The 15,892-nt window shown below is 39.3% G+C and overlaps 1 protein-coding gene across 8 annotated transcripts in view; it reads left to right on the forward strand.

The window, feature by feature from the left end:
* The window catches only part of PDLIM5 (PDZ and LIM domain 5), a 126,737-nt gene that overhangs the window by 39,153 nt on the left and 71,692 nt on the right, over positions 1-15,892 (forward strand). For all 8 annotated transcript variants that reach the window (XM_077177078.1, XM_054633162.2, XM_077177081.1 and 5 more), the window contains exon 3: positions 3,226-3,377. In XM_077177078.1, the coding sequence (XP_077033193.1) occupies positions 3,226-3,377 (152 nt within the window). The remainder of the gene's footprint in view (positions 1-3,225; positions 3,378-15,892) is intronic.

Below are 15,892 nucleotides of genomic sequence, written 5' to 3' on the forward strand. Positions count from 1 at the left end.
CTTCACACTGTTGTCCAGTAATTTCCTTCAATACATCTCTGACAGCTCCACCTCTGAGGCATAACCAGTTCTCTCTCTGTGCAGCAGGACCCATGGACATCACACTTCTCAGGACCTATTTTTAAGAAATTTCATCCTGGGATTTTACTGAAATGATTTTATAGCAGTCTCCCACATGCACTTGCAGAGAGTTTCATCCCCTTAGGCAACAGTTTAAGAATGACCTCTTGAAAGTCGGGTGGTTGGTTGTGGGTTGTTGTGCGTTGGTCACTAGAATTAAACACAAATCAGAAATTTTTGGCTTTTTTTTTTTTTTAATTAAGAAATTTGTTTTCATTTACATGCTTGGGGATGGTAAGGCCACCCACTCTTCCATGAAAATAGTTATCCTGAAGCTGGCTTTTGAAGTCTTAGTCCTGAGCAGTGTGTAGGCTGCTTTTTAATTTTTCATCACAAATTACAACATGTCAGCATTATGTGCATTTGCACGCGTTCTGAGAAAGCTAAATTTTATTCACAAATCACAGCGATCCATTTGACCTTTAGCTTTTAGCACCCGTACGTTCCTTTCCCTTTTCCAGACCTTGCTGGCAAATGTCAGCGTGCTATAACATATCGGTTTATGGCAGGATCTGTTTATGGCAGGTCCCACCCCTCACCCAAAGGTTTGAGGAGCTTTCCTATAAATAGCTATATTGGTCATAGCTTTCTATATGCTTGTGAGCTTCCCTGATTGGTGTTTTATAGTAATCAGGCCTCTTAACTCACAGTTTGGGTATGAACACCCAATTTTGGAGGACTTTTGGCTTTTTTGTTGAAGCCTTTTGTCAAAGGATTCACAATACAATTTGAAATTCTTATGACTTTGGCAAGTTAAATAGTTTTTCTGAAATCAGGATGTCTCCTTTTTCCTTTGCCTCTTACTTTACTTCCTTGCTCTGCTATATTTTCCTTGTTAGGACCCTCTGGTTTCAACTCTGGCTAAAATAGCTATATTGATTCGTAATGCTGAGGGCCTGGCTGCTATTTTCTGAAGATATGACAAGTCTTACTTGATTGCAGGCCTCTTCTTTCACCAGGCTAACATCAAATGGGAGAATTTTTCTCATTTTGTTGAAAATTTTCTCTGTTGTTTTTTTTTCTGCTCAAGATTGCACTGCCATCAGCAAGTATGGAATTGATGTTGAAATTCAGTGATTCACTGAATGAGAAATTTCTTGGGTTTAGTCTATATGTTGTCAAATGGTAATATTTTTGGAGTTTAGCATTTGCATATGTCTTGCAACATTACACAATATTTTTTCTCAGTTAAAGTATTTGTCTTCAGGTGCCATCCAATACATGTCACAGCTGTCATGTATTGCTAGTTCCTTGGATTTTAGGAAAGCCTTAACCATATCAGGTGTGCTGATGGGACACCTTCCACAGGTTTACCCTACACAAACACAGAGACTGAGTTCCTCATATTTCATGCATTATTACCTCTTTACCCACAGACAGTTTTCAAGACGTAACCTCACTTCTCCTGTTGAAGTGAATGATGTGTACACTGGTGGCTGCACTTTGTAAAGTAACAAGGAACCAAAACTTCTTGGTCCCTACTGCATGAGCTAAAACAGGGACAGTTAAAAAACAGAGGAGATGAAAACATTCCTTTGGGTCACCTTTGAAAAGTCATAGAATCATAGAATTGGCAAGGTTGGAAAAGGCCTCTAAGGGTCACCAACTGTCCACCAAGGTAGCAGCACCACCATGTTAACCACTAAACCATGTCCTCAGGTGCCTTATCCATGCATATTTTGAACACTTCTAGGGTTGGTGATTCTAATATTTTCCTGGGAAAGCCTCTTCCAGTGCTTGACAATGCTTTCCATGAAGAAATTTTTCCTAGTATCCAAATTAAACCTTCTATAGTATGACTTGAGTTTGCTCTCCTCCTGTCACTTGTTACCTGGGAGAAGAGATTGACCCTCACATCACTACACCCTCTTTTCAGGCAGTTGTAGAGAGGGATGAGATCTCCCCTGAGCCTCCTTTTCTCCAGGCTGAGCACCACCAGCTCTCAAGTCATGGGCTAAAGTACCATTTTGGCTCAAGGTGAATTCTGCTTTTGGAAATGAAGATCAAGTAATTGTGCTTTTTGCAGCACTGCCCTAAAAGCAGCTATTTCTTCAAGGAACAGACTCATGCTTGCAGGCAGAGGACAGAGTTGGGAGGTTATGCATACACAGCACCAGCAGCTACAATATCTCTGCTGTAAGCAGACTGCTTTTTCCAACTTCTCTGCTGTTGGAAACATAGAGGGAATTTACAACATCCAGGATGCTTTTTCAGCCTGCTATAAAATGATTAGAAGATTGAGGACCAGGGACATGAATCAGTGCATAGATCTTATTTCATGTTACTTTAATTTCTGTTTCTGTTCTTGGGAATGAAGGTAGTTGAAATTCAGTTGTATCAGATGAGAAGTTTGAATTATTGTTCAATTGGGGCCAATAGTGTGAACTTTACGGAGGTTTCTGTTGCAATATTGTTTCATTCAAGTGGACCAAAGCAGTTGAACTGAAATTTGGCAGTGACCTTGATCAAAGAGTTAGACTTGTCAAGAAACTTTTCTTATCATAATCTGAATATACTGCAGGTCACTGGGGCCTGTAAACCTACTGAAAGGCAAAACAATGTCCTGCAAGCAGTCTGCCTGTGATGAACTTTTGACTTGCTGGTAGTTGTAGCTGGGGAAAAATCAGCTTCACTATTAACAGAGTCTTCCCTACTCATGACCAGTTTTTGATGAATAAATGAATGTTGAAGAGATTTTTAAGTGGAAAATTTAGATTGGAAAAAGCTGGTTTACAGCCTTTCTCTCTCCTCAAAATTTCATGTATGAAGAGAAAGGTGGCTGGAACTTGGAGTGCAGGAAACTGTGAATGCTTGTCCCTGCTTTTGTCTCTTTGTGAATGTCCATAGGTCCCAGCCAGTAAAGTAGAAGTGGAGTTTGATTTTGAAAAGCAGGCTATATGTGCAGTTCTTTCCTGTCACTGAAGCCAAATAAGAATGAATACCTATAGGTATTGCAGCAATTTTCACAGGACTCACAAATGAGAAAAGATTCCTTGTTTTTTCTCTTTGCATGAAACAGCACTGTGAATAAAATACTGTGATTTTGTGTTTAATATAATCACAAACCACCCAAATTTCTCATTTACCATTCTTGTGACATTTCAGCTTAATGACGGTGGCAAGGCAGCCCAAGCGCATGTGGGGATCGGTGATGTGGTTCTCACCATTGATGGGATAAGCACGGATGGCATGACTCATCTAGAAGCACAAAACAAGATCAAGGCATGTACAGGCAATTTGAACATGACTCTGCAAAGGTAAGCTAGCTACTTCTTTTTTTTTAAAGAGAATTGATTATCATCCTAACAGCGGTTTGGAGGATAAAAATGTGTAAGTGGTTTGGCAAAGTCTATGGAGTTAAATGTCAGTGATTGAAAGATATGCTGCCATAGCCTGTAATCTGTCTTGATTTACAGCGTTTTAGAAAACTTATTAGATGTTAATTATGTGGCTTGACAAAGATTTTTTCCAGCTTTATGTCACCTATTCTATTTCCTCTTCTTTTTGAGTTTCAGTTTTGTTTAATTAATCTATTTAAAAGCAGGTCTTATTAATGCTTTTTCCCCCTCCCCCAAGTGACTAGGAACATTTTTTTGCGTCAAGTGCTACATCACCATTCTTACTGGCTAACAGAAGGATGGATTTAAATAGTTAACCTTTGAGCTAAATGGATCAAAATACTTCTGCTCAGAGCCTGGGAGATGTTTCCACCATGTAATTTCCACCATGGTGATACCACTGTGTCACTGAGTAGCAGCCTCCCTTTGCTAGTTTAAGTGCCTGCTGTAGAAGTTACAGCTTGGCCCAGTCTCATTACTAAATCATAGAGTTTATTGAATCCCTGCATATCTCTGGTATAGCCTGGGGCTCTGTTTTGGGAGTTGTTGCAGGAGGGGAGCAGGATGCTCACATATGGGTTATTGAACCTGAAGTACAATGAGCAGCAGCACAAGCAATTAATTCCTCCAGTTCTCAAAAGCCTCCCAGGGCTAAATGTTTTTTGGTAGAAGATTGCTATTTTGATTCAATGATGTGAGTGAACGTATTGGAGGAGATTGGCCTGTGAATCCATCACATAGGGAAAAGCATCCCTTCTTGTTTTCAAAGAAAACAGCGGCGGTTGTAGGCCATGACTGCTGTTCAGGCCTGCCTTCAGCAGTGCAAAGTTCCTTGATGGCGTTGGTTGAGGTCCATACCATATCCTTTCACCAGTGACTGACTGCTTTTTGTGGCAAATTATCCTCCCCTTAATGAGAGGACTACGTCTTTCAGTGAGTTAATCAGTATTAACTGATTAAAAAGAGGTGACATGGTTGCAGATCTGACAAACATCCATCTCCAGGGTGACAGTGCTGGTTCCCAGCCCTAAGTGCCATGCATTTGCATGGTTGTGTGAGTACTTTCTTCTGTAACAGGTTGCAGTTCAGCCCTGCTTGTTGTTTCTTGTTTTTCCCGTTGTCCTGTGCTTCAGTGCTTAGCTGCCCTGACTAAGGGATTCCCTTTGCTCAGTCTGAGGAAGGGAGTACCTTGTGGTGTGGTTCATGCCTGGGGCATCTCCCTGAGTGAAACTTGTAAAGGTGGCATTAAAAGTTTCTTGATGAAAGATGGGTATTATACCAGCTCATTAGAAGAACTACATGTTGTATCTAGTGTGTCATTTGCTTTTCTGACTCCCAGGGAGACGGGCAGGTCGCTCAGAAATGTGCTTTCCAGGACCCACTGAGTCACAGGCAGGTGGGCTGGCCCACTTTCTCCTGTCACCATAACTGTATGGGCAGGGTTAATACTGGAAATAGGAAAGGCATGGCAGGCGTGTCCCAGTCAGGTAATAACTTGTCTGAGGCTGCTTCTGTTTAGGTACGGAGATGAGTGGTTTTAAAATTAAATTAATCATGAGTTAGCCTGATCCCCTGCTGTTCTCAGCCTTCCCACTTAGTGTAGCATCTGACTCACCACTGTTGGCTACCTGACAGCTAAGTCAGGATCAGACTAACAGTGATCAAAGGAATAGCCTTGGTCCTGGCATCTGGGGGTGTGACAGATGTGTCTTGTGGCTCTGCTGCTTTGCAGTCTCATGGTCTAAGCTGTTTTGAATTTTGCATGTATCCCAAGAAACCAAAAGTGTAGGCAGTGTTCTCCTGGTTCCTCTGCATGTGAACATTTCCTTGCCCTGCTCTTTAACAGATCTGCTTTGGTTGTTTATTTGTTCTTTATAGCCTGGAAGATGCTTCTTAGAGTCAGACTGACTCATGCTAACTGGAGATGATGGCTGCGCATGGGAAGGGAGCTTGAGAGTATAAGCAGGGTGGCAAGATAAGCCATTTTAATATTGAGTGTTCTCCATAATTATATTCTTCTGTTCCTGCCTCTTCTCCCAAAATGAAACCGAAGGAAATAAAATATTTTAAGCTGTTACTTTTCACATGCAAGATTAAGGAGATACTGTCAATGTGAAGCAAAGCTGGCCTTCAAAATACGGGTTGGTGACATAGAATAGGAAAATCTAAGACATATTTTATTTTGCTATTACTGCTTTTTATTTATCTTTCATTTTTACTTCTGAGATTTTATCTACTTTCACACAGTCTGCTGATAGTTTGGACTACAATGCAAGGATGTTGAGGTTAGTTTTGAAAGAATCCATCAATTCTGAGATAATGCCCTGGTTTGCTGCTGCTTTAAAAGAACACAATGGTTGGATGGTTAGTGGTGTTACTTTGAGCATGTACTCCAGCACCCCAGTTTGCACAGTGGTCAGGGCATGATGACACTTCACCTTTTAAAAGCTACAAAGGAAACTTCTGTAGTCTGTGGCAAAGGCAAGAGAGGAAATTCTTTATTATCAGATTCATTATTATAAATATTTTAACTTGATAGTTAACCTATTTAGGTTTTCGCTTGGCTTCCTCTCTTCTTCATGTGCAAAGTAGAAAAAATAAAATTAAGAGAAATTAAACAAAGGGCAAGAAGTAGCTTGCCTGGGAGGTTGGAAGGGATTGTTAAAGTACTGCCTTCAAAACCTTTACTTACAGATTTAAAGCAGTATATTTATGTAGGCAGATATACAAGTACTCCTTGTGGAAAACCAATTTAGATGTTTTGTAACTTGTAATTTAGTGTTGGCAAAATATTTGAAGGGCAAATAAAAGCTTCCCTTTGTTCCATGTAAGGCAGTATTGCAGCTAGGTTTTTTAAACATGGAATTGTTGTGTGCCCTGGAAAGGAACTGGAGGTGCAGCTGTTGATTAGAGGTTGCTCAAATACCAATGGACAAAATTGTGCTTTGCCAGCCCTGTGTGCAGTAGTAGGTGCTTAATATTTGCATGTGTTGGCAAGTACTTTCAGGTGTATGTCTTTAAAATCAATATGTTCTGTAAACAAGTCTCATTATTTAGTACAGAAGTTATATCTTTTTTTCACTTCTGAAAGGAAATTTGAATGTAGGCATGTTATTTGCTCATTTTTCATATGATATTGTAGGTGCACACAGTTTGTGGTGATTGGGGTGGGGCTGTGTCCAGCCTCATCCCCAGTGGGCTGCAGCTGTGAGCAGCAGGTGAGCAGCATTGACAGCAATGAGCCATGGAGTGCCCAGGGGCACTGACCCATCACCAAAGGGAGCAGAGGGCACACGGGTGCAATGCATGGACATGAGGGGTATAAAAGGCTGGGCTGAAGAACAAGAAGGGAAGGTACTTGCAGCCTTCTGAAGTGGTCTGGTGTTACTGTGTATGCATTGTAGTGTTTTGATATTTTATGGTGATATTCTGTGTATCATGGCCATCTAAATTGAGGCATTATATGATTCAAAAATATGGAGTGTGGTTTTTTTATCTTCTTTTTATTTTGTAACTTGTGATTTTAGCTTCTTGATAGATCTCCCCCTCCAATTTTTGTTTCTATTCATCCCTTCCATTCTGAGATATTGCTCTTTTGCACCCCAATATTTCATTTTCATGTAAAGCCATTCCAGTTTCCCATGAGGACAGATGGAAACCAGATGCTTGCTTTTGGGATATATTTTCAAGTTCAGTAACTTAGCATGGACTTTTATAAATAAATCTCTAAGTTGCTGAACAGCTAAAAGCCGCCACCTATTTTTAAAATATTATTTTTGGGGACTGTTTCTCCAGAGATTTGCCTTAATGATTCTTTGGGAGTGAGCAGGATAAAGAATTGTGGATTTCTACAGATGAATGAGATAATGATACCTGTGAAACTTCTGGGAAAAGTGTCAGCAATGCAGGGATAAAAGTAAAAGAAAAAAGATGGAAAGTCTTGGGCTATAATGATAGAGAACATATTTATCTCTATTTAGTAAAACAGATCTGCATGGGTATAGTTTGCTTTGTAAAGGAATTTCTTTCACTCTGTCTATGAATTTACTAATTAAGGACAAAAGGCATTGAGATTGCTTGGCTTGGAAATCGAAAGGAGGGTTGTCTGGCTTGTTTACTCCTCTGTTGCTATATTGCAGTTTTTCTTTGTTTGGGTGAGAAATTTTTTCTGGACAATGTTTAAACTCACTATCACTTAATTTCACTTACTGGGTGCAGTAATTTGGCAGTGAGCAGATACTGTGGTTCTGATTCCAGCTCTTCAGTGGAGGAACACAGCTGCTACAAAGCAATAGATGAATTTCAGTGATGGCCATAGGCTTGGTGGGTTTTTTTCTCCTAAACCTTTTTAAAGCATGGGGTTGCCCAAGCGTCAGAGGTGACACTGGGGCCTCCTGGGTATTCTTGATGTCCTACAGGCCTCAGATAAATTTAGATGAGCCATGGGGCTGAGTTCTGCAGTTGGTAAACTAAAAGCCATGGCATTTGTTTTAGCTGCCTGCCTGAGTATGAATCTTTAGAGTACTGTCCTCCCTTATCTTTTTGGGTTTTTTTTCAGGAAGCATGAAGTCTAGGCTTTTTAGCTTAAGGGCAGCTGAAATTCTCATCATTTAAGATGGGGTAAGCGAGAAAAAAATGTTATGGACCATTTGAATTCTAAGATCTTTTTTCAAGTAAACCAATCTGGAAAGGGTTTTCAGCAGTAAGACCAGCTTAGTATGCTTTTTTCTTACTATTTTTTGCCTAATTTATAGGCTTTACTTTAGATGATGCTTAAAACTCCTGTTTCAGTTCTATGAGTCATAGGTTCCTTGGGTGGGTATTTTGTTTCCCTAAACCATATATGGATGAGCTTGAGGAAAACTATGATAAGAATGCATTCTGAACTCTTTTATTTTTCTCCCAACTTTAGTCATCATCATTTCCCTTACATAGGTATTTTGACTTTAGCTTGGTTCTTCAGTGATTTGTTTTTTTAGAAAAATAGAAGCTTCATTGTCCTATGTCAGTTAAACAGAGACAATAATAATTGGTTGAAAGACACCACAGCTTCCAGGTAATTTTTTCAAAATCTGAAAACTTTTTTTTTTCTGTAATTCTTTTTTGTAATACTAATTCTTTTGTAACTTGTTTCAGGAACGTCAGAACTAAATGTTGGATGATTAAGGAAATAATTTATTTTTAATTGAGAGAGTTGAGACACAGAAAACTTACAGAACTCAGTTGAGGCAGTATGGCTTGGCATAACAAACTATATTGGTAGTTCAAATGCTACTCAAAACTTTTGGGAACTTATTCCCCAAGGCTAGTTTGCTACTTTCAAGCATGAATACTAGTTTTCAGTGATTATTCTTGAAAATAACTAGGTGAAAAACAGTGCCTCCCAAACAGACATTCCCTTCTCTTGTTTAGCCAGGTCACTAAGCTTTGAGGTGGCAGCTGTTCCTGGTAGCACGCTCAATGGAGCCTGGTGAGACTTCAAACAACCCTGGAGAACTTTTTGTGCTGTGCATTGGAATGCAGTCAGCTGAGTTGTCTTAAGTCCTCCTGTTTTTATCTTGCTCTGAAATTAAGTGATATTAGGTTAAAATGTTGTCCGAAGAATTCAAAGCTAATGAATGATGCTGGGGTTTTTTTTTGATCCAAAGGTTGTTGTATAAATCTATGCACTTGTTGGAAGCAAGGTAGGAACCTTTTGCTCCTAACTTAGAAGCTGAGCAAGTTTAGCTAGCTAAGCCATGCCTTTGGAAAGCCTGCCCACACACTAAATAAATGGAAGGGTACAGCTCTTGCTTCCAGCTGAAATTGAGAGTCGTCTTGTATGTAGCACTTTGCTGCTGGTCAGGTAGCAATTAGATGAACCACAGAACATGCTGCAGCTAAGTGAATCCAACAAACTAAAGGTTTGCCTGCAAGTTCAAAGGAGAGTTGCTGGGATCAAAGTGGAAGGTTGCAGGGTAAAAAACAAGAGTTCAGTGACTTGTACAGGGTGATACCTACCCATCTGCCAGGAAAATGGGTGGGACTGAGGACGAGTTAAGCAACAGTAATAGCAGCCTTTCTCACATTGTGCACTTTAGAGTTTTGCTGGGAATCTTTAGAGCTGCAGAAGATTTGTAAAGGCTGTGCAGTTTCTTGAGGTTGCTGCTGTAAGTAGCATAGGAACATAAATACAGTAGTAGATATAGATGGTGGACAATGGCAAGTGCTAAAGGCAGATTGCTATTTACTGAACATCAAAATATTTCCTTCCAATTTAAGTTTAAAGATGTTTTTTCACTTTTAATTTCAGGTATGTTCCCCTCTGGCCCCATATAGTTAATACCATCTCAGGAAGTTGAAAATCAAGCAAAGGGAGGTTAAAGAAGAAACATTAACATGTTGGTGTTCTGGTTTTTTTGGTTTTCATTTTACTTTTAGTTTGTTTGCCACCAGGGAAATGCAAAATATCACCTCTGAGTTGCAGCAGTTGCAGCCATTTTACCATTATGTTTTTGAGGTTTTGCCTACATAATTATGTCATGGTGGGTTAAACCAAGGGCAGTCAGATTAGGGGGATATTTAAAAATGTCACCTTCTTTTGTGTGAAAACGAGGAGGCCATCATCAAGAAACCGTCTCTCACAACCGGAGAGCCTGTAAGTTCAAATTGGGATAAATTTTCAAATTCCTACCCTCATAGTACAAGTCCTTGATGGAATAAAGGTTGGTAAGGTTGCCTGGGAGATTAGCTCAGATGTTATAATCAGCAGAAGCTGATAAAAAGCTGGGGATGAGATAAATTGAGGCATCATTGTTTAAACAGTAGTAAGTGATTTTGGTGGAGGTTTGCCCCTGAGAGTCCTTTGTATAAAATAGAGGGGGAAAGTTTTGGATCCTGGAAGTTCCCATCTGTTTGCAATGGATCAAGTGGTACCTCAAGTGCCTTAATTGGTAATCTTGCTTTTTTGCCTTACCCAGTGAGAAACATCTGTACCATTGCTTTATACAAACTGTTGCATAGCACAGATGTCTGACAAATTTCTTAAAAATAGTACTTGTTTTCAGACAAGGAAGTAAAGTTGGGGTTGGTTTGTGGGTTTTTTGCTTATGTGGGTTTTTTTGTGTTTGTTTGTTGTAGTAATTTTGCTGACCCTATAGATGTTTGTTTTAAAGCCTGAAACAATGCATATCTTTCAGATATGTTGGGATTAGCCTAAAAACAAATGCTGATCACATGTTGTTATTATATAGACTGCCTTCTTTCATTCCTGTATTTAAGATGAATATGAAAATACTTGCCTTCCATTATAGTTCTGCTGTAGGGATGAAACCACTCTGATGCATAATGGTGATTTTAGAAAACAAAGATTAAATTGTTAAAGCAAAAAAATGCAGTGCAAAAAACATGGCTTTACACAAGCAGATCATTAGAAAGGTAATAGCTTTGGCTTGATGTTTAGATGTACAGTAGTTTAGAAGCCTATTTTCACTCTATTATAAATCTAAAATAAATCTGTATTCTGATTAGATCTGACACAATTGACTTCTGTCTGTGAAGACAGGAGCAGTGAAGTTTATTCACATATATTTTTCCTGAAGTGGCATAATTCAGTAGCAAGTATCTGGAAATGAAATAATCTTACTTGATTTTGGCATGTGCTAGATGGACAGTGTGCCTCAGCATGCAAGGTGAGGACGGGCTTGCAGTGCTTTGCCTAATGGTTGAAAGATAGGACAATGATAAATGACTGCTTGTGATTTAGAATAACTTGCTGAAATACCAATAGCTTTCTCCTGTCTTACAGAATTAAAAAAAAAAACCCAAGACTGAGTTGAGGAGTATTTCTATGGACAGCAGGGAATTGCTTAATGAACTCCACATTGTTCAGTTCCTATGCTCTTTGCTGCAAGCAAGAAGTAACATTTGCAAGCTGAAATTTAATACAGAAAACATCTCGGCTGAGTGAGGTTGTGACTAGTGTTACTATGAGTCTGACTGTTACTTAACAGCATTTTCCAGCTTGGAAACCCCTTTAAGTTGGTGTTGCTTTATATTCTGCATGTTTCAAAGCCTCCTCATTGCTGTTGAAGGGTGTAAGCAGAACATGAGATGTGTGCTCAAACATCCCCATATTAAAGAGACCTTTAGTAACATAGATGCTTCTAAGGAGTAGATTGAATGTGTTTCCCAAACATTAAATATATGTATTTTAGGAAGGTAGGAACACAACTAAGCTAACTTTCATTATGAAGATTGAAAAAAAACCTCTTGAAAACCACAGGAGTTAATTTTGCTGACTATCAATATCACTGTTATTTACAATAAAGATTCTGCTTAAGAGGTACAAGTGCCAACTTCCTACATGACAGGAAAGAAGTCTCCACTGACAGTGCAGTTTTAAGTCAACCTTTCTGTGGCAATTATATGCCAGGTGCTTTGGACTGTGCCACTGTTGTCAAGACTGTTGTGGCTGTGTAAGAACAATCCAGGCCCTTTTTACTTGTCATTATCTCTTCACACAGGAGATGCTGGAAGGCAAAAGAACAATCCAGGCACTTTTTACTTTTCATTATCTCTTGATTTCTGGGAGTGGGGAGGAAGGGGCATTGGTTTGAGATTCAGTTTGGGTTTGTTTTAGAAAAGGGCAGACGTGGAGCTGTAGAATAGTTCAGATTTTGAAGACTGATAAGAAAGCAATGTTGTTTGCTCTTAGTGTGATTTCCTGGCTAAGTCCTGCTTTTTAGTTTTTCTGAGGAAAAGGTTCATAGTTGTGTTTCAGGAAGCTCTCTTGGTTACTGCTTTCCTCCCTTTTATAAATAATCCCCAGAGGGGAGCGTAGGTTTGTTTTTTTTCTTTAATGAGTTACAGAAAGCCATCAGAAAAGTGATATTCTTAGGTTTTTGTTACATTTTGTTTCATTTGAAGTGATTTTAATGAAGTAATATTCTCCAGGAGGCCTTTGATGCAATTCTGGCTTTCATTTCCTTATTTTCTAATCGACTTCCGTGGTATTCATGGTGACAGTCACCAAATCCCATAAACACTGCAGCGTAATGTAGAAAAACATATTCATATTTCTCTAGTAATATTACCTGCTCTAGGTAGCAGCTGTTTACAGCTGTTTTAAAATGCTCTATTACTTGCAAAATGTCCTCCATTACTGATCTTACTATATCAGGTGGGTTTTTATTTGTCAGAACTGATGGAATGGTTAAGCATAGGTTTTAAATTTTTACTTCCATTTCTGTTTTTGCAGCAGACTTGGCTGGCTTTTAATGTTTGATTTCCTAAAACTAAGACATTTCCTCTTAAGCAGATAACCTTTATTTGCCTTTCACATAGTCAGATCTGATTTTGATAGCCATCGAGACTCTGAGGGCTTCAGTAGAAGATACTAAGAAAAATAAGGTATCATGATGATAAATCAGGGATGACTATTACCAGTCATTTTTGCTTAGCTCTTTGTGAAGTAAAGTTTGTGTTCTTGTGGGAACACAAATTCCCCTCGAATATTCTCTTGTTAAGAGCCCCATAGGCAAACACTGCTTGTTGCAGTTCTTTTTAGGTTTTGTTAATGATGTGGATCTGCTGCATTTGATGTAGATCCTTTCAACTGTTAAACAGTATTTTCTTTTTGGAGTGGACATAGGTTTCATTTCCCAAAGTGAAGTTTCCTACAACAAAATAAAACTTGATGAAAGGTGTGCACCTGAGTGTTTCAATGAAACACTGTGGAGTTCCACAGCCCAGTAAAATAGACCCAAGTTTTTAATCTTCTAATGCTGCTGTTAGTTCAGTATTAGAAGTGAAATCTAGCTTTGCCTCCTGGTGATTGACTAACAAAGAGCTGTGTATAAATTGGTATGTGTTTTTTTTTTTTAATATCCCCACTGCTTCACATTTTCCGGCAGGGTGTGTTTGGCTTGACACTGAATAGGATGTGTTTCAGTGGATGTGTTCTGGACTGAACACTCAGCCTGAAAAATAACAAGAGAATTAAAACCAGTAGGGATTGCTTTGTCTGTGTATTGTATCAGTGAACCTGTTAGTCTGGTATCCAGACCCACTGTGGCTGCTTTCCGATGATTCAGCATGAGGAGGGAGTGAGAACTAAACCCTGCCTTGTAAACACCTGCATGGTGAGAACCTGGGTGCTTACACAAGACATGTGGCTTTGATTATCATAAACACTTGTAACTAATAATTAAACTGGGGTCTTATAGGCGTTGTTCCATGTATCTATCAACATAATTCTTGTCTCAGGCTAACAACATTGAGGTGTTTTTGCTGTATGTAGATGAACAATATTCTCTCACACTGATTTTTTGCCCCCTCCCCAAATGGAACTTTCCTCTAACTTTGGTGCACAGTGTATCCCCACTTTTACGTAATTCACAGTGAGTTGTTCAGGCAGAAAGTCAGACAGTTTTCTTTTCTTACTTCTGTGCACCCTCTCTGCTTTTGGGAGCACGTGTGCCAGATCTGAACCTTTGTCATCTTTGTGGTTTGAGACTTGAGAGAGGAAGTCTTCAGGATTCATCTGACACTTCAGTTTAGTCACAGCTGAATCCTTATTCCCACCAGGAAAAAAAAAAAAAAAGCCCTTTGTCTTTTCAGTTGCTCATGTGCACATTGTTTCATTCATGGAGATGCAGCAATGTCTGGCCTTGAAAGGACTTGGGCTCCCTGCTGGGGCAGGGGCCCAGGGGACATGCTTTCCTCCTGACCTCATGGTGCTTCTGGTGGAGTTCTGTGCTGCAGCCTCTGCCCAAAAAGTGCTCAGAAAGTAGTTTCTCTTCCTTCTTGTGATGAGTAAGGACGTTTGAGAGACCCTATCTCAACTTCATAAAAATTACCAACTGCCCTTTCAACCTGATGCATTTGTTTGGTGTTTGTGCCGCAATCCTCCTCTGTCTTGCACGTGACCCAACACCACTGGCTGCTGCTGGAGATGTCAGGTCCTCCTCTCCCCAACCCCAAGGCAACTAATCAACACAGGGGAAGTGTTCCTGCCAGCTTCAAGGAGCTCTGAGAAGTGGGAGTTGGGATGTTAAGAGAAGCAGGGAAGCGACTGTCAGTAAGAATATTTTGTTTCAAAGAATTAGGAGTCTTTCAAGTAAGGACAGTGTTAGCAGAAGTGGCACATCTGCAGCACAGAGATGTTAGGGTTGGATCATAGTGCTGAATGAGATCTCTTTTCCAAGGATAAAAGATGACCAAAGCTTGCCTTTGGTCCTAGTCCATGGGAATTTAACAACAAAAAAAGTAGAGATAAATGTATAGAGATGAAATTAAAAAAAAAAAAAAGCTATTGAAATATCTGAAGAACATTTTAGGTAATAATTCCACATAAAAATCTGGGCAGTTTTCTTCACTTGTGTAAATTCTGAAAATGGAACTCGTAGATACAGCGAGGGACTTGTGACTGCTTGAACCAGAACTGAACCTGGATTGTTTGTTTTTACTTAGTGACATCTACTTATCTTATAAATGGAATAAATTATTCTTGTTCTTGCATATTTTCTCAGTTTAGGCTTAATTACACTTGATGCTAACAGTGTTTGATCCGTCCTTTGTAAAAACACTGGTGCGTGTTAAGCTTTAGCTTTTTTCCAGCATTCCTGTGGCTGTTTTAGCTGAGCAGAGTTTGTCTGTTAACATGAAATCTGCAAATCATTTCAATCTCTCTTATATTTAAATTTAAAACAGATTTATATGCTTTCATATTTTGGAATCTTTGATATTCTTCTTAATGCCTTAAACTTCTGAGTTTATGATGTCTGAGTATTTTTTCCCACGGTTTTGGCAAGCCTCAATTTCCTCACATTTCGAACTCTTGCCAAGACACAATTTGAATATAACTTGGAAAACCCCAACAAAACAAACTACAAAAGCCCATGAAAATTTGATGCCATGTTTATGTGGGTGTGGCTGAAGACAAAGTCTCCAAAATAAAATAAATGTGCAATGTGAGAGGTTATAAGTCATTGTCTGAGAGACACAAACTTTATAGAGAATCTACAGCTAAGACTGGTTTGAAGCTGATGTTTCATGTTGCTTTCTGTTTGGAATAAACTCTTCACCAAATAGTTAAATGGGTTTTCTGAGTGGCAATTATTTTGGGTGATTGCTTCTTTGGCCCAGTCTGTTGTTTCTGGTCAACCTGTGAATGACTGCTGCTCTGTTAGAGAGACCATCTTGGTAAAAGGGATTGGATTATAAAAGGAACGTGAGTTTCATTATAGGGGGGAAGGACTTTTAACACTTAATGTCTTTTGGAGGGAAAATGACCAAACCTGGTCAGTCTGTCTTATTGACTGGATACTATACTGTCAGTAAGACAGACTGACTTCATCCTAAACTTCTATGCAAAAAATGGAATGTAGTATGCATTCTTAAAATGTATTACAGAGTGTAGGAAGCCAAAGTTTTAATGAGGACAGTGACTTCAG

Source organism: Agelaius phoeniceus, chromosome 4 (genome assembly GCF_051311805.1).
Source record: "Agelaius phoeniceus isolate bAgePho1 chromosome 4, bAgePho1.hap1, whole genome shotgun sequence".
Lineage (NCBI taxonomy): Eukaryota > Metazoa > Chordata > Aves > Passeriformes > Icteridae > Agelaius > Agelaius phoeniceus.